At 39.5% G+C, this 19,827-nt stretch overlaps 1 protein-coding gene across 1 annotated transcript in view; it reads left to right on the top strand.

Annotated features, from left to right (window-relative positions):
* Positions 1-19,737, top strand: part of LOC310949293 (cyclin-dependent kinase 17-like) — a 33,286-nt gene extending 13,549 nt beyond the window's left edge. The window contains exons 3-17 of the mRNA XM_083916689.1: positions 5,492-5,656; positions 6,404-6,537; positions 10,880-11,005; positions 12,808-12,864; positions 13,004-13,118; positions 13,789-13,883; positions 14,138-14,200; positions 14,540-14,663; positions 14,917-15,037; positions 15,833-15,930; positions 16,090-16,195; positions 16,618-16,660; positions 16,793-16,883; positions 17,054-17,131; positions 18,485-19,737. Of these exons, the coding sequence (XP_083772815.1) occupies positions 5,492-5,656; positions 6,404-6,537; positions 10,880-11,005; positions 12,808-12,864; positions 13,004-13,118; positions 13,789-13,883; positions 14,138-14,200; positions 14,540-14,663; positions 14,917-15,037; positions 15,833-15,930; positions 16,090-16,195; positions 16,618-16,660; positions 16,793-16,883; positions 17,054-17,131; positions 18,485-18,522 (1,454 nt within the window). The 3' untranslated portion in view covers positions 18,523-19,737. The remainder of the gene's footprint in view (positions 1-5,491; positions 5,657-6,403; positions 6,538-10,879; positions 11,006-12,807; positions 12,865-13,003; positions 13,119-13,788; positions 13,884-14,137; positions 14,201-14,539; positions 14,664-14,916; positions 15,038-15,832; positions 15,931-16,089; positions 16,196-16,617; positions 16,661-16,792; positions 16,884-17,053; positions 17,132-18,484) is intronic.
* Positions 19,738-19,827: the final 90 nt, after the last annotated feature.

Raw genomic sequence — 19,827 nt, 5'->3', positions numbered from 1 at the left:
AGGCTTAAAAGGCATTGAATTCATTAATCAAAAAACAAGGGCTTAATTGTTATTAAAATGCATTAAATCAAACTTTCAAAGGTCTTAAAAATATTAACATATGGGAAGTGGTATTTTATGACTTTTTTCTGATGAAGTAATTCATCTAAAACTTTCAAAATAGTTGGTAAAATTTAGTTTTTATAATATTTCACCGAATGCCTCTCACCGTAACATCACGATATCGGAACCAACGAAACAATCATGTGGTTGCGGCCCGAGATGCATGCAGTTGTTTTTTGTACAAATGCTCTTAAATTTCATTCCAGGTGGCATTAAAAAAGAATGAATTGAATTTAACTTGCCTTAAGCTTTAGGAATCCTAGACAAGAGACTTAGTTGCTGAATTTTAATAGACCACATTTATATAGCACTCTTACCCAAAGCTAAATTCAAATTTAGATTTAGAGTTAAACTGCTGAACATGTTATTATGTTCCTACAAAGTCTAATGTAACCTTCAGCTTGCCTCCCAACAGAATTTAAAGCTAAATGATTGGATATTTCTAACTGATATGCACCTTAGGATATGTGGTTTACTCTTGTCCTCAAGCTTTTATTTACATCCAAGGCAAGCCTGGGAAATCCTCAGGAACCAGAACACTTAAAAACGGACTTTCATAATATATGTAACATACAGAAGTCAACCACCAGCTCCAGGATGTGGAAAGAATTTCGCTAAAAAAAACAGATTCTTTATAAGTCCCAAAATTAAAAGTAAACTTTCTTCAACACAACAGACATGCTTGAGATTGTGGAGACAAAAATGCAGGTCATACTCGTTTTCTGGGATTATATGAAAATGAGGAAATACTGAGATGATGTAAGGGTAGAGCTGAACTGGATATTGGGCTATGAATTACCAAATACATTTTTGGCGTCATCTCTGGGCAATTTGAGCAGGGAAAATGTTCAACAGGAGGACCGATATCTGGAAAAAAATTATGTTTGCCACAAAAAAAGAAGACAATTACCAGGAAATGGTGCAAAGAAGATCCTCCTACTTTGAGAAACTGGCTGGACACTTGAGGAGATAATCAATATCGAAAAACTCACATTTTTTGTGAATACAACAACCGGAACTCGTTAAGAAATGGTAAAAGTGGATTGCCTATAGATTGCTTCACGGAGGTCCCACTAGAGTATCAAGACAGGGACATCTTGTGTTGTATCAATATTTTATATACAGAGCTAGCACGACCTGTTTGTTCTGTAAATATTAAGGGAAAAAAGATAAAACTTAAGGTGAAGAAAAAGACAGTTAATGTGACTTCACCAGAAATAACTTTACAGATCTATATTGTCTGACATGACTCTTTATTTATGTTCTGTAGACACACTCTGTTCCACACTGGTGGATACTGTAGTTGGTTACATCATCTGGATCCTAGCGAAGGCTGTGGCCTTAAAGGCGTCAAAATAAAAGCGGAGTGGAACAGCAGCTTATCTCTGCTGATATTCACAAAATCTAGAGGGAGGGAGGGAGCATGACTCGGTGTCCTACCACATCGTTGCCATGGTGCTCAGGATCTGGAAATATTCTAGAGTTTCCATGACATTACCACGGCAACTTGGATGACTTGGTGAAACCAGCCAGGCATCTTGATGCATTTTCCCTTTTTTTCATCTTTCAGCTCTTCTTCCTCTCTTTTGGCCACCCACAGCCCCCCCCCCAAAAAAACCCAAGCTTCTTTCAGGCCTGTCCTCAGTTTTCCTCTCTTGTCTTTTGTCCAAATGAGAAGTTTTTTCCCCTTCTTCAATCAATCAGATCGTCCAAGTTCGCCCTCCCCTCCCCGCCACCCTCTGAGAACTAACTGGGCTTTGTAAAGAGCTTTTTGTATAGTGATTAACACCAGGTTTGGCCAGAGTGTTCTGTGCTTGGTGAGTGGGGACACAGAATCATGTTGTTTATGTGTGTCTGCGTGTGAAGGGATTTTAGCAGCCTGTGTAACAGTAAGTAGGGTAGAGAGGAGAAATAATGGAGTAGCCAGATGAGATGTGATCTGAACTCTATGATTGGGGAAAGCGTTCTGCTCCTGATCTGATTATGTAACACTTTTAACATAGAGCAGCAGCAGCAGCAGCTGCGGAGAGATAAGGGAGAGGTAACATAAGGGCCTGGATATGGAGGCTGTTTATGTTTTTGTTTTCATTGGAAATCTAGGAAATGACTTGGTGTAGAAGGGGATGATGATGTGTGAAACAAAAATACAACAAAAATAACAAATTGATGACATTTCTTGTAATATAGGACACGCCAAATGTTCCAAAGTTTTGACATTTGCGCTTATGAACTGTTACGAAGTAAAATGTGTTTTTTTTTCTTTTTAAAGCTTAATAAGACCCACATGCCCACAGTACTCTGAATCAGCCTCGACCGGCAGTGGGAACCTTGTGGGCTTAATTTTGTCAATAAGATTTAAGTCTAAAAATGTACTGAGAATTGGATAAATCCTGAAAATCAAAAGCCAGACAAATCTGAATGTGACAGGGGTTTGTTTAGATGATTACTTGGATTGCTTCTTCTCAAATATCTTGATTGTTTTCAGCATTTATTACAGGCACAGTAGATATAAAATGAAGCACAACGCTGCAACTTCATGTCTTGTTTCCTGCCTTAGATTTATTAAAGGTTAAGATACATTTGACAGAACAGTCAGCCTGTTTTTCCAGCTTGAAAATCAGAGCCAATGGTTGACGACAGCCCAGTCAGGGGTGCATTTATCTAATCTGGTGTGGGAAGGGTTGCCGTGACGTCTCAGTGAAGGAGAGCACATTCAGTTATCTGTTACGCAGCCCAAAACAATAACCACTGAGGCCAGCAAGACTACAGTGACTGAAACAATATCTTAGTGTTGGCTTTGTAATTGTTACTCTGAATGAAAAACAAAAAATCTTATTATTTTTATTATCACCTCCAGACCTCACACCATCCAACTTTTTAGCCACACTTTGCACTGATAGTAATTTTGGTTTGCAGTTTTTGTTGAATGGATTGAAATCAAACAGTTTGTTTGCATTTTAATTAAGACACAAAATTAACCCCCCACACCTGGCCACAGTCTGCATGGTTCGTTTTCTGTCAGATTCACTGATTTGTTTTTTGTAAAGTGAATGAGGTATGAAAAAATACCACATTTTATATATATATATATATTATGTACATACACATAACAATACATTTCTGGAAAACCAATTAAAGCATTGTTAATGGGTAAAATTACTTGGAGAGGAATGTCTCTAATCAAAGTATATGTAGAATCTTCATTAAAAGCAATATTTAAAAATAAAAAAAGTACACCCACAAGGTGTTTTGAGGGGCACAGAATGAAATGAATGAAACGTCTCCCTAGACAAATAACAGTCCAACAAGTCCAGTTGCTTTTGACTGAAATTGCTTTGGGGATAACAATGACCTGGACAAATGAGAATTTTCACGCGGTTTGACAAAGACTTTCTGTCACGTTCTGTTCATCATATTAAGGGCGATCCCAAACCAGACAGTGATGAGTAAGGGCAAACTGTAAAACCTTATTTTGACCATCCTCCATAACCATCTTTCTTTTCTGTTACTCTATAACTATTGCCATATGTTTCATCCTAATCGTCACTGCTCTGGTTGCACATCTTACAGTATCCTTCTGTCTGCTAAGCAGTTTCTCTGGGGCTCCATTTTCTCCCCACTTTCACAGTTGGTGTTTTAGTTGGTGCTACTCTGTCAGCTCCATTCTTGCTTTTGGACAAATGCTCCTCTGTCCGGCAGTTTTAGACCCTTTTCTCCAGCCAAAATACACTGCTGGGACTCCAAGAAACTTAGTTCACATACTAACTAAAGCCTCTCAATTCCCTACCTTTGATAACAGCTATTAACTGGCTATCTGTATAAAGGGCACACTGATGAGAGAACAGACCACATTGTAACTGCCCCAGCTCTGTTTATAATTAGGTAACTTTTGTTTCAGTGGCCAACTGCAGGAATCTGATATTCTGGAAAAATCTTAAGAACATTAAGATTAGCCTTCACCAAACCCCGTTATTTTCATTTATTTTTTGTTGTATATTATATTGCATTGTGTTTTGTTTTGTGATGATTCCGGTTGAGTGAATATATGACAATATCTCAAATTCTCATATTATTTTAATTAAGATTTAACAAATTGTAGTACCTTAAACTAAGGTTGTGCCGTTAATAGAAATTGTATTGAATTGCGATATATGTGTCAAAATGTTTTTCTGAATTAAGTATTGTGGTGCTGCAGAGGTGAAGTCGTATTCTACATATTTATAAAACATTCTTTGTCTGGTACAGATCATCGCAAAAATAATCACACCATCATTTTGATATATTTTTCAATGAAAATTATCATTCCCTCCAATATTGTTAATCATCGCGCAACTGCAATATCAGTCAAAATGATCACAATTAGATATTTTCCTCTTATTGTGCAGCCCTACCCTAAACTGTTTACCTGTTACTTCTATCACCGTTTCTGTTTTTCCCATCTTGTTGTTTTTCAAGTCCCATGTAGAGGAATATAGTTTTTTCTTACTAAGCCACAGCAGTTAACTGACATGAAAATATAACATGAACATGACAATCTATGCATCAGTAGATTAGAAGTTAAAACTCCTTATGTAACAGGGATTATTTTATGCAGTCTGGTGTTGGGTTGTGTAACCAGCAATTTATAGTTTGTGAATCAAAAAAGCTTTTAGTCTGTTTGCCAGCAAAATGCCTGAAATCATCACCACCTTTATTAAACATTTAATGAACTCTCAGCCAGAGGGACTTTGATTGATGTTGAGATTTGATTTTTTTGTGAATGGTTGGAAGATGGCACCATGTAACACATTCAGAGACAAATTGTTTAGATTTATTTATTATTTCAGTGATTAAACCTCAAACTTAAGAAGAAAATACACAAGCATATAATGATTCTTACATGGAAAATATTTGGCTAAACAAAGCTGACAACTTGAAAAATAATCTGTTTTGTGCAATACAATATACGCCATCAAGTGAGAGTGTGAAATTCACTGACCTGTTTTGTTGATGATTTACAGTCAGGTTCAGCTGGAAAAGACCATGTTATTTTAAAAAGAAAAAGTGTTTATAGTTGTTTTGAACAGCCACACTTGAAGGCAGAGACAAGTTAAAACCCTGGCTCCTTTCTTCTCTCAGTACGCCAAACCAATCACGGCGTGTAAATGTGGGCTTGTATCTCACAGTAATAATCACTCAAATATGTGATGTGTGATATTTTCTGGTCTCATGATTAAGCAGCTCCGGTGTTGACCGTAATGTGACAGATTAACATTAAATATCATGTCTTTGCTAATGTCATTGTAAAATTTAAAGTCACAGGCAGGCTCATATGCTTAGTCAACCGCAGAGTACTGTTCCTCAATAAATAGATAAATGTTTCAATTAAAAGAAATGTCTTCTTCCGCAGAGCCCATAGTGAGGAATGGTCGTCCTCCATCGGCCCACAGTGTCCACTCCTTCCTCCACCAGTACACGGGCTCCTTCAAAAAGCCGCCACTGCGACGACCTCAGAGCGTCATCGGAGGAGGCCTGGGGTCTCTCATGGTCATGCCCCGCAATGGCAGTCGCTTGGGTGAGACACACCTACACGGACACCTACACCAACTTATCACATCCGCACACACAGGCTGTGAACGTAAACAGAGGTTTAGTACAGGAGATTTCTGTCAATAGGTAGAATCTGTTAAGAAGTGGCTAGATTTGATGCCAGATTTGAATTTAAAGTTGGATGTGAAGCTGCCAGATTAAAAGTCCATATGTAGAATATCCTCAAAATGATGTGTAAATTCACATTTCAGCTGAGCCCACACAGAGTGATATATTATGAGCTCAAGCAACCCCCTGATAGAGGCATATATTAGTGCAGACATGCACACAAATATCAGTGAAATCATTCCAGTGTTCAATTCAGTCAATGAGAAAAAACTAGAGACTAAAAATAATGACTTTGGACACATCCTTGGATTCCCAACCCAGATACAATATTTAAATTCACAGCACTCCCTAAAGTAAACATAAAGCCTGGAGGAAATGGAAATGTGTTTTATATCTATGAAATCTGAGTTTGTTTAGGGATAGAAGAATTACAGTGTGATGTATGGATGTGTCGTGTAAGACCCCATGGCAATAAAATAAATTAAGTCTATCAGTCAAACTTATTAAACCTAATGCACACCGTGTGAATATGCTGCTCAACACAGCCAGAAGCTAGATAAGAACAGAGGGGCTCGCAAAAGGCTGTTTTTGTCTCCTGTTGAGCCCTGCCCTGTTTCCACAGATTCAACCTCTCATCCTATTTTTCCTTCTTTCTCTACTGCAGATATCGTCCATGAGAACATGAAGATGGGGTCGGACGGAGAGAGCGACCAGGCGTCTGGGACTTCCTCCGATGAGGTCCAGTCGCCCACGGGTGTTTGTCTGCGGAACAGAGGGAACAGACGCATCTCTGCAGAGGTGGGGATTTTTTCTTTTAACGCTTTATGTGTTCTTGTTCTGCTTTTTAAGTGGTGGATAGGTTATGTTACTCTTACATAAAAGAAGAATGACGCATTTATTCATCCGGCATTATTCCTGGCTCAGTGGTTCAGCCTTCACATGAAAATTAAAGAAATCTGAGTGTTTGGTAATGGACTTTTCTTTCTCCAAGAATTGGTATTCAGTGATATGTGCGTCACAGCACCATGCTTCTTCTGGTAGTGTGTGATGAACACGTTGAAGTCCTCAGCCGCCCACAAAATCTCAGCAGGGGACACGCGCGCATATGCACACAGTGACTGCACATACTGTACTGCTGAACTGTCGCCACCACCATCATCCACCCAACTCCTTTGCTTACTTTCTCGTTCTCTCATTACACACACACACAGACACACAGAGTCAGTAAATTTTGTTTTTACATTACTCCTATTTTATGGAAAGACTTCTCGCTGTGATTATTGTTGTTGTTGTTATTATTATTTGTTGTTGTTGTTGTTGTCTCAGAGGGATTACCTTTTACCACAAGCATCTTTTAAATCCGGGGCGTAACATTTTGCATATATTAAATGTAGTGTAGCGCTGTTTTTACCCCAAATTCATTAAGCTAAAAACATTTGAAAAAAAAAGCAAACTACTGTAGAGATGAAGTTCTCATTGCTTGCACCACGCTACGCAGAGTTTTATTCAGCAGAGCATATGGAAAGACAGACGTGCACACAAATGTAGAACCAGATCAAGAGCGAAAGCTTTAATCCAGCTGGCATGTAGGGACACAGCGTGAAATAAGAAGAGCAATCAAAACAAAATGACATTAATGTTTGATGCTTCTTTCATTTGTTTAGTGTTTAACACTATCGAAAGGTTCTGACATGATGGTTGAGGACTTTAACAACATCTCAAACTGTCTGCTTCTCGCTCTTTCTTTACAACAAAGCTTAGACTTGGTCCCTCCAATCCACCTTAATGGCTCCTAATGGGATTTGAGGATGTCCAGTGTCAAAGAAAAAGTGAACAAGAAAATTACTTCTTACCTTATTTACATTTTCATTACGTTTAATATTCTCATATTTACAGAAGAAAAGAAAGATTTGTTTGGAAAATAGAAATATGATACAATATGAAATGAAACGATGTAACTTTATTGTTCCCGTAGAGAAATTTGTCTTGGACTCAAATGCTGCACACATGTATCTGCCTCCATAGTGGTAATAAAAAATCAACAACATATAAACAAATAAAGCATACTATAGCAAGTCACAACCAAGAATTACACACATTATACAATCAGTGATAAGAACACCTTGAACAACAGCTATTTCACGACCCCTGTAGCCTCAAGCAACATTAATGAGGACGTAATCATTCATCATTTCGTCTCCATGTTTATCGCATGTTAATCTACATTGTCACATATGAGGGGGAAGGTGGAGGTCTCAAAGGTCCAGGGACTGCTCTCAAAATACTGTGTGAGTAAAGTTATGTAGAGAGTAAAATTAAATATAGTTTAAAACTTTTAAATACAATACAATCATGATATCTGACCATTTTTAAGATGTTGCAAACTATTTTCCTAAAATAACTCTTAATTAAATGTATATAATCTTTTCTTTTGATTGTTCTGTATGTGTACTTTGCTGTATGGTTGATGCTGACAACATGCCAGTGAACCACATATTGCACAGTACCTGCTGGGTGATCGTGTGAGGAAACGTCTTGTGACTGAACAACACACACTTCCCTCCCTCTGACAATGTTCACTGGTTGGTTTGATAGCAGTACCTCTGGGGATTTACGAGCAGATACCAGTAACTTCACAGAGAAACCAACATGCAAGACTGCACGAAAAAAAAGAAGAAAAAAACCCCTTCAACACGTAGTCAAGCAGCTTTCTCCATTTGAGGCTACCCACACACAGCGACATGACACATCACCTCTTGCTGTGTAGCGACAGTGTGTGCAAGCAGTGCACCACACTCTTCCTGTGACTGTTTCACAATCAGGAGAGGTGTATTTGGAAAGAAGCACAAGAACACAGTTTTATACTTTCTCACAGCCCAACAAACTCTGTGTATTGTTTGTGCTGGTATGAGCAGCACGATTGACCATGTGCCTGTTGCTGGTGAAGTGATCCAACAGTGAAATCACTGTGTGGCCTCATTCTTTGTGCTGATGTGACACTCAGAGGAGGGATAGTAGACTAAGAAGAAGAGGAGGGACGAGGAGGAAGAGTGAGGAAATCCTTCCGCCTGTGTTCAGGTAGAGGATTGTATGTCTCTCACTGGAGAGGAGGCAGTGCTGTTTTGGGATTACATCACAAGGATTAGTGTAATACGGTCCAGATGGGCCCCTGTTGTAACAGATTAGGACGGGTTGATTGGACAACTGGAGGGAGGGGTGGGGGTGCAAAGGTCAGGTGATGGATGGCATCCTTTGCTCCGGCGACAAACCACCAGTCCTGATCCAGCACACAGAAACTACAGACCAACAGAACTGTCATTCAAAAATACAGATTCAGAGGGACTTCATAGCAGCCATTTACTTGACTTTATGTATGCATTTTCATGGTGCATTTAGAGCTGAAACAATTAGCAATATACTGATTTCATGTATACCATTGTATGAAAATTCAAGGTTATCAAACCACGTACATTTACTTATCTTCAGCATTGAAAACAAATGCTTTGTTATATTAATTTTCAAAAGAGCGACTTTTAAACATACTTCCTTCCTTTTTAAAAAATGGTTTTAATTATAATAAAGTGTTTGTTCAACCAAAAAAAGTAATAAATACAACTAACAATAGTTAATACTGGCTACTGTGAAACCATGATATATTCTGAGGCGTTTATCATCATGTGAAAATATATCAATGCAAACACATAGACCAATAAGCAGAAAATTAAGATGCAGGTGTTTTGTTAACTTATATATCGTTTTGCTGATCTAATATGAGAATTATCTATTTTTCTTTATCTTATATGACAGTAAACTAAATTATCTTTGGGTATTGGACTGTTGGTCTGACAAAACAAGCAATTTTTAGACATAAATTTGGGTTCTGGGGACTTATAATGGAAACTTGACCCTATTTTCTGAAACTTTATCAACATAGTCATTATTCAAATAAGCAAGAAAGCAGTTACATAATGACAATAATTGTGGAGGAATTTTCAGTCAATCAACTAATTGTTTCCACTCCACTGCAGCAAACACTAAGGGATATATAGATCTGGTTAGAAGCACACAGATCTTTCTTTACTTGATATAATGTTTTTTTTGGCCCTTAACAAAATTGATAAAAACATTTTTTATTAAACCATACAAAACAACAATTCTTTACACCAGCAAAATCTGTCTTGTTTCACTTTGCATCTGAACTCTAACACATTTCACACATTTATCAACTGCCCTGCGCAATGTACATTATGTCTTTATTACTGAAGTGAGGATAAAAACATCACTTCCTATAAAACTGAATCTGAATCTGTCACTCGTAGGCAGCCACAAAGGCAAAAAGCTGAGTCACTGTTGTGGTTTGAATGAAAGGCTGAAGGGTCAGTTCACCCTTTTACAAGTCAGTCACCTTTAGTTACAGATTTATCGACGAGCTTGTTGTTGAAATGTGAAAAGTTCAAAGTTGCATATTGTTGTTTGTTGGTGAGGAGGGAGGGGTGGAGCCGTGGCGTTACTAAGTGTCCGGTGTTACCTCAGAGGGAGTGAAAGATTTAAAGCAGCTAGAGAGAGAGAGAGGCCGGATTAACAGTAATCTAACAAATAGAGGAAATGCATGATGGGAAGATTTCAGACGTTGCATTGTGAGCGTGTGTCTGATTTTATATAACAAGTCATTAAGATCATGCTTTAGTACTTTGTTGTTCTAGGAAAGACTTTGCCTCGAACTCTTAAGGGCTTCACAGGCTTCTTTTATTATGTACACAAGTCTGCTACACAAAACACAGACGCATACTGTTAGACGTGTATTTACACACACACACACACACACACACACACACACACACACACACACACACACACACACACACACACACACACACACACACACACACACAGCCCTCTCTGTTGACCAGTGAGGGCTAAAGCTGGCTGGTCCTTACAGTTTCAACTTGCTTACTCTGGGTTTCCGCCATTTTTTGTCAATCACTGGTATTTATTCAGAGCTTATGCTGTTTGCTGAGGGTTTACTCCTGTTTTTTTATGGTTTTACATCATGTTGACACTGTTTTTAAATTAGGTTCTCTGTTGTTTTTAACCATTTGTGTGTGTGTGTGTGTGTGCACGCTTGTGCGTGGGCGTGCAGGACCTGAACAAACGTCTGTCCCTGCCCGCTGACATCCGGATACCAGACGGTTACCTGCAGAAGCTACAGCTGAGCAGCCCGCCCTTCGACCAGCCGTTGAGCCGACGCTCCCGCAGAGCATCACTGGTGAGACAGAGAGAAAAAAGGGGAAGTGGAGATATTGGTTTGAGGGCAAGAAAGAGAAGACAATGTGGTCGTAAGAAAGAGAAGGGAAATTAAATGGATGATGAAGTAAATATAGTTCAGTTAACTTGCTCAGCACCAAAGAGCAGACAGAGTTAGTGACGAGCTGGTGAACATAGTAGAGCGTTTAGCTGCTAAAGACTCAGGAGTTGGTGGAAACCATAGACTGTATATAAAGATGGACTCTCCAAAAGTGAAGCCAAAGCATTTCAATCGCCCACTCACAAGTACCAAATAAAGTGTTGATGTCTTTCTGTCATTTTAGGTAGTTCTGATCACCCTGATGTTTGTTCATATGTCAATGTTTGGTTTTAATTTGTTATTTGATGCCATAAAAACGTGGTGAAATGTCATGATTGACAGCTGTGATTAACTCGTAATTGGTCTGCCGGATGTACGGGCGGGACTTTGATACTGCTCGATCTCTCCTGCGCAGGCTCTGTCTGTATCCTGGATATTTTGGCTTCACTTTTGAACAGTTCATCTTTATATACAGTATGATGGAAACCGAAAACAAAGCTAAAAAGAGAATTAATATTGGACTCACAGTCAGTAGGATGACACAAATACAAAAATGTTAGTTTTTTCTTTCAGCTATTAGCTATTAGCTATTAGCTATTAGCTATTAGCTGTTAGCGGTCCCTGTTTGCAATGTACCCATGGTTGTGCAGACAAGTATCACAGGATTATTTTGATACTGGATAAAACAAAAAATATGATTCCCAGAAAATACAAGTTACATTGTATGTGCGTGTTCATATTTGACTGAGTTATGGGTTACTGCCCACATGAGAGTGTGCAGTTATGATTTGAGAATCAACAGTGGAGGATGATCTGGTGGAAATAGAGAGAAATAGAAACAAGTAGAGATAGCTGTGAATTATGTTTTATTTAAAGGCATCTAGAAACAGAAGTGAAAGTGATTGCTCACACCTTGCCCCGTCTAATCTCATCCTCTCAGCCTGTTGTGTGTTTACTTTGCACCCTGGCGTTCAGTTTGTCAGCAGCCTCAATAATTGGCTTGTGGTTTTACTTTGAATGTGCATCTGTCAAAAGCAGAACAAAGGAAAAGTACGAACATTCTGCCTCACCCAACTCATTTGCATACCTGCTCCCCTGCAGAGTTGTTTATAGAGCACTGAATGGCTTTGGTCAATATGTAATATGTGTGTCAGTGACCTCTCACTAAAAAGTTTTTAAATAGTTGGCACATTTGCTTTTTCTAATTATTACTTTCTAAAGCATGTTAGGGCTGCAACTGAAGATAATTTAATTATCAATGAATCTGTGGATTATTTTCTTGATTGATAGAGTAATTATCTGTAAAATGTCTGAAAATAGAGACAATGTTATAATGGCCCACAGCAAATCAAACCTTAGAGAAGCAGCAAACCGCTGGCATTTATGCTTAAAAAATTAGCAAAATATAGTTGTCAATACATTTTCTGTCTATTGATTAATTAAGTTGGAGCTCTAGATCACATAAGAGTTTTCCATTGTGTAATAAACATGCTTTATGAATAAAATTAGCCTTCACTATAAACGAACACATTGTTAAAGCCAAAAGCTAACGGTCCTCTGTCACAAGACATTAGCTATGATGTTGTGACCTCCTTCCACCCCACACCCCCCACCCCCGGTCGCTGCGAAGCCGTCATAAGGATTTGCCGTCATGTCTATAAGCTTGTCCCTGCTAATAAAGACGCCACCTTCATTAATGCTGTTTGTCCTTTTCTCTCCTCCAGTCAGAAATTGGATTTGGGAAGCTGGAGACCTACGTCAAACTGGACAAACTGGGGGAGGTATGTGTGTTCACCGTTTACCTTGACTTCTTCACAGATGCAGATGTTCTCACAGAGCTATACCACATACAGACGCAGTTATATAGTTCACTTTTAACCCCTGACTGCCTGACTCACCTCTCGTCTACCTGTCCTCTAGGGCACATACGCTACGGTCTTCAAGGGGAGGAGTAAGCTGACGGACAACCTTGTGGCTCTGAAGGAGATCAGACTGGAGCATGAGGAAGGGGCGCCATGCACAGCCATCCGAGAAGGTATTACAGGCTCAGTGTTGCACTATGAACCTCATACATTACCCACATTGCCTCCAGTCATTGCAAGAAACTGCAGCAGGTGAAAAGGTTGATCTGGTTTACTGCTACAACTTAAGGTTGTAATGATCTGCAACAGTTACATGGAATCCTAATGAGGGTTTTTTTTGTTTAAAACACATAATTGCAAACTGACACACAAAAATCCCCAAATGCCCAAATTTGAGCAAGAATTCAACCCCACTTGTTCTCTATGTTACAGTTAATAAAACATGTTGAGCACTTGATAAAAACATTTGAATTCCAGTACTTATACAATAAATATTGGTGCCTGACACTACAGGTTATTCGCCTCCCAGAGAAATGCAATGTGGTTCACTTAGAGTGAGAAGTTATGTAAGGAGATAGATATTTGTATCTTGTGTCCTTGTGTTTTTTTTCTTTGAATATTTTATAGTTTATCTTTTGGTTTCCTGACTTTGTTGACTATTTAAATCTGAGGCTTTCTTCATGAGTCTGTCACATTGATCTATGACGTAAGGCTTTATGAATAACTCTTAATTGGCTTAATTAATGTAAACGCAGAGACATCAGAGGCAGGAATTAAGTCAAATCTACCGTTCAGATTAAAGAAATAAGGTGTAATAACATCCTTCCCTTTCTTTTCCTCTAGTGTCGTTACTGAAGGATCTGAAACACGCCAACATTGTGACACTGCATGATATCATCCACACAGAGAAGTCGCTCACACTGGTCTTCGAGTACCTGGTGAGACAAACATAACCCCGGCCCTCACTTCCTGCATGACTCGCATGTTGTTCTGTGCATGGATGCTAAAATGAATATATTTTACATCATTATTATTCATGACCATCTGCAGAGTTGAGGATGGTAATATCAGCAGCACAACCTGTAGCCTTTCTACTCTTCTAATGCCGTCTCTCTCTCTTTCTCTCTCTCTCTCTCTCTCTCTCTCTCTCTCTCTCTCTCTCTCTCTCTCTGTCTCTGTCTCTCTCATCTAGGACAAAGACCTCAAGCAGTACATGGACGACTGCGGGAACATCCTGAGCATGCAGAATGTCAAGGTGAGCCTCTGCAGACCGCCTGCTGGCTCGGCCGACTTAGTCAACTGCCATGACTTTGTGGTTGCTGGTGTCAATACAAGAACCACTGTTGGTGTGCCCCCTGGTGGTGGAGTGTAGGAAGTGGAATTTGTTCTCTTCATTTGACTCTTCTACAAAAATCTATTGCAGTTGTGTGCATTTTGTAGAATTTATCAATTTTCTTTTTCTAAATTACCTATATTTCAGAGGGGTTTGGATAAATGACATGTTATGTAGCAACAAATTTAATTCAGCACCAGGAATTGAAACTGATGTGACACTATGATGATGTTTGCTAATCTCAAATATCTCTCTCCACAGATCTTTCTGTACCAGATCCTGCGAGGATTGGCGTACTGTCACAGACGGAAAGTTCTCCACAGAGACCTGAAGCCCCAAAATCTGCTCATCAATGACAGAGGAGAACTCAAACTGGCAGACTTTGGTAAAAGAAACAACAACGAAAAACAGTACTTTTATCAATTATCAATCCGTGTGCGAGTTGAGTCATGAATTATCTACCAGTTGCACCTTTTTTTGGGACATTATTACAAATACTGTGTGACACAATTGAGTCATATTTATAAAAAAAGAAAAAGGATTAATATTTGGCATTTTGGAATTAAACCCCTAATATGAACTTTCTACTAAATGTGCCCATTGGATCCGTTTTTATTGCTCATATTTCTGCTCCACAGGCCTGGCGAGGGCCAAATCTGTGCCCACTAAAACATACTCTAACGAGGTTGTAACGCTTTGGTATCGGCCTCCTGACGTGCTGCTGGGCTCCTCGGAGTACTCCACGCAGATAGACATGTGGTGAGTGGGCCTCACTCATTATAACGGTTGGAAAACACTAAATTCCTGGCTTACTCTCTTTATGTCCATATGACTGAAGGCACAGAAGCAAATATAATCCTCAAGAAGAACAAATGTCAAATTGTTGTCAAATTCTCTTGCTGCTTCAGTGGCTTGTGGAATAAGCACTGTTGTTTGAAGCGTCTTTCATTGAGTGAGCAGCAGCAGACAGGTGTCTTTATCCCCAGTAAAGAGACTTTGATGTGGAACACAGCTGTTAATGAACAAGCTGATGTGGAATTGAAGTGTTAATGGTTTTCCTTAAACTTAAGCAAGGTTGTCAAAAATGTCAATCTGTCGATACTTTACAATACCACAGGTTTAAAAAACGGTACAACATCCATGTTATATCCATGTTATATACTATCAGAGCTAAAGACAACCAGCACCGTGCGCAGGTCGTTTAACTTAAAAAAAAATGGGGGGAAATATTATCCTATTTTGTGTGCCATGGACTATTTCTTTTTTCGTTTTGCTGTGGCATTGAAAGTGCTAATATTGTATGGGAGTTTAAAATTCTAGTATCGTAACAACCTTACTTCAAAGTGCTCTGCTACTTTCTACAATGAATTCCTGCCTCTTTCTTTGATGTTTCATTCACTGAATGGATAGAAACGGGTAGAAACTGTTGATGTACAATTCAGAGAGTGTGAGCCAATAAGTCAGTGGTAGCATAAATACAGAAGAGCTGTTTAGTTTAATTTGTATTAAAGCTTCAGTCACACTCTTAATTATCTGTCTGTATCTTCCTGTCAGGGGTGTGGGCTGTATATTCTACGAGATGGCTGCCGGCAGGCCCCTGTTCCCAGGCTCCACGGTGGAGGATGAGCTGCACCTCATCTTCAGGCTGCTAGGTCGGTGCTGCCCCCTGCTGACAGGGGAGCACTTAAACTTTTAATATGAGCCTTAAATCGCATTAACCCTGGCATGTAGCCCCTGTGGCAGCGTGAAAAGCCCCTCCAGCTGCCACGGTAAAGCCTGACTAACAGGGTCAAATGAATGTCCCTCCACAGGCACTCCCACAGAAGACAGCTGGCCTGGAATATCCTCCATGGACGAGTTCAAGTCCTACAAGTTCCCCAAGTACAAGGTTCAGCCGCTCATTAACCACGCACCCAGGTAAGATGGGGAAACTTAAATCCTGAACATTTCTTCTCCTGCTATTTGTGGATTGTCTTTTTATATGACATCAGATATAGTGTGCTGCAGCTTATCGAATGTCACATGAGGTTATTTCATATTTATAAACCTTTACAGTGTCTTAACACTCCCACCTCACCTCTCTCGTTAGCCCTCCAATCACTGGAGATGGAAATGAGCAGATGTTTCTAATCAGACCCAGGTATAAGAGAAGTCACTTGATGTAGTTAGACATTAGTATTATTGGTTTGTTTAGTTAGGAGTGTGTGCTCTTTGTCACTTCCTCTAAGGAAATCCTGTGGAATAGTTGACTGTGTTTCCTTCCTAACGCTCTCCAGCATCTGTGAGTCACCCCACCTCTACTGACCTCTCTCTCCTGCTCTCTCGCCCCCTCCCTGTAGATTGGACACTGATGGCATCGACCTGCTGGTGTCATTCCTAAAAGTGAGTCTCACTATATCTGCCAGGCACGACTGGGATGTTAAAAGCAGCGTGGCCCAATCACACATTGCTGACGTCATTTTTTTTTCTAGTTCTTTAATGACTGTGTGTTTCTTTTACTGCCACAAATTTCAGTATGAATCGAAAAAGAGGATCTCTGCCGATGAAGCAATGAGACAGCCATACTTCAGGAGCCTGGGGCCACGTGTGCACACACTGCCAGAGAGTGAGTAATGAAATGGCAACGCAGAAATGCAGACTTGGCAGAAGCCGCTAGGTACAATTAGAAGGATATTGCAGTGTACAGTGAGGATTAGTTAGAGCTTCATAACAAAGACACTTTTCTCCTGGCAACTGTGATTTCTGTTGCACTGACTGACTCATTATGTCTGGCAGGCATATCCATATTCACACTGAAGGAGGTCCAGTTGCAGAGAGATCCCGGCTACCGGAACTCATCTTACCCTGAGTCAGGTGAGGAGTGATGCCGGTATAAATACTTAAATCACTTGTGTTTTCCCTATGAACCAGAGGTTTTTAAACCGTGAAGTGCGCCTCCCCAGGGGGGCGCGGGGGAAGGGGAGAGTTTAAGGTAAAGATATTGCATTAGGTGAAATGCTAGTGTTTTAAAAACAACAGGATGTTTTTTTTACTGTTTGGCTGTGGCTGTGACACAGCTCATGGAGACAGTTAAGGGGCTTTCACCATATTTCATCAGCCCTGATACTGATACCAGTGTTTGATTAATAATCTGTACGCCTCACTGTGTGGAAGTGACAGGGATCATTCTTTTATGTGCAAGGTAACATCTGACTTGACTTAAACATTGCTTTCCTAACTTTGTAAAACAAAATGAAACAAATAATTGCATACATTTAAATTGACTAAATTGTTATTCATTTTTAAATCATGTACCTGCAGCTTCTTTAAAATCAAAACAAAAGTCTTTAATATGAACATGAACTATAATTCATGTGCAAACCTTTTAAATGGATCATCTATTCAAGTCAGTATTGGCCCAATATCCGATATTGATGCAATATTTTTAAATACCATATGAAATAGCATACTATGCTTTACATACCTAATATGTATACTATCATTCAACGTACTTTTTGTGTGAATAATCAGAAATATATTTTCATGCGCACTGAGCTGTAGTTACGTCACTTTCTGAGAGCCTCCTTACCACTTGGAGATGCGTACCTATGGTAACGCGCGCCAACCTCAGCTCTACCGGCACTGCCAGATAATCCTTAAACTACTGGAAAAGTTAAGCAACTAGTCCAATAGTTGGTGACAAAATCTGATTGTGTGAACCTGATTTTTAAAATTTAGAAATGTAAATTGAAGCATTAGTGGTATTACAGAGGGGCATTGGTCACTCTCTGTTGTCTGTTATGAACATTGTTGTTACTACCGCATTGCATTATGGGATATTTATGCCGGTGCAGTGTCCAGTGTTTGCATACTGTAATATTTCACCAGAAATGGCATGCATGTTCTGGATTCTCACATTCTGTTTTAGCCTACTAATAAATACAATGTTAATGTGGAATTTTGGAAAATGTGAACATATATCAACATAGAAATGGGGATCACAATGTAACTCACTGAATCCATAACAAGATTGTCCTTACTGTTAACAACCCTCAAAGCATTTTCGGAACTGTTCCAAAAGTTAGAGCCAGATTATCGTCCTATTGAGAGGTTGTCTGGGGTGTGAGACTCTGACATCCCCTGCTATTAATATATATATATATATACACACACACACACACACCCGTATATCCTCCATCATTTTTTTTTTTTTTTGTCTCTCCTCAGGCAACGGAAAGAGCAGAAGACAAAGCATGCTGTTTTAGATTCTCTGGACTGTATTTTTTTTATTTGGGAAGGATCTCTAAGCTGTACAGTCTCGCCGGTGGCCAGTAACCCGAGATGGATGTTGGCGTGGAGCATCATCATCACCCCCCCAAAAAAGCTACTTGGGGAAACTCGTCCACAGTGCGACTGACCCTCTTTCCAGGTCTGGCCTGAACCTGGCGCAAAAGAGACATTTATATACTGTACATCTATATTTATTGAGAAGAGAATTTGCTGCTAAATCCAACTACTGTCTAGAATTCTAACTGACTCAGTCACTTTAATGAGTACATGCAATGTGTATAGATTTCCTTTTTTTTTTGAAGTGGTGGTATTTTAATTGATATTTTTTGTCATTATTTCCATTTCATACATAAAGGAACTCCACCTCCAAGCTCCTCGTGCGTGCGTGTGTGGGGGGGATGTAACGCACACAGACGAGCAGAGGGTTGTTTCTCTAGCAATTCAAAAGGGTTGACTTTCTGTCTGTTGCCACGGTGCTGCTCTCAGCTGCACTCATCATTTGTGACGGTTTACTCTGAAGGCTTCTGAGACCAGCTTTGATATAACTGATAAATTTATTCTAACTGGAGGCTAATATGAAAGCAGTGCTGCCAAGCTCTGTGCATAAAAGGATCACATTCTTGTCAGATGCTGGTGTATCATTCCAGGATGTTGAGGTCTCTGTTGTGACCAACGAACAAATGCAGGAGGAAAAAGGCAACATAGAATTAATGACAAGGGCATTAAACAATTAGTTACGCCTCCTAAATTCTTCATAAAAACCTAAATATGTAACTACCTTCTTGCTTTATCTCCTCCAGTCTGTTACAAAGAGGAGAATGGATCCTCAGTGTTGGAATCTGCTGCCTTTGTGCGTTACAGATGTGTTCTCCTCTCTGCCATTCCCATCTCCATCAACTGTTTCTATTTTTCTGGATAGCATCCATCACGATGTTGCATGCCTGCTCTGTTGTATGAGGAAGCACACAGCCACTGAACTCCTAATTCAGGGACTACTAGCTTTAGTCCTGTCCCTAGTGAATACGATACTGTGTCACAGTCTATTTAACAGTGTTACAAGAGATGTTTTGTATGATATTCTTTAACTTTATTTGTTGATAATGTCATTGGTGTGGGACTTCGTTGCAGATGCCCTGCCATATTTGAGCTTTTTTTTTCCAGAGTAAAGAAAATTAAATCTAAAGTTTAAACAGAAATCATGTGAACTGTTTTTTTCCCCCCTTTAAGACACTTAACATTTTTTGTCAAATGTAAAAAGGCACTGTGTTCAAGCATTCAAT

This window comes from Echiichthys vipera, assembly GCF_963691815.1.
Source record: "Echiichthys vipera genome assembly, chromosome: 7".
Lineage (NCBI taxonomy): Eukaryota > Metazoa > Chordata > Actinopteri > Perciformes > Trachinidae > Echiichthys > Echiichthys vipera.
The sequence above is the reverse complement of the archived record's forward strand: the minus strand, read 5'-3'. Positions and strand labels throughout refer to the sequence as shown.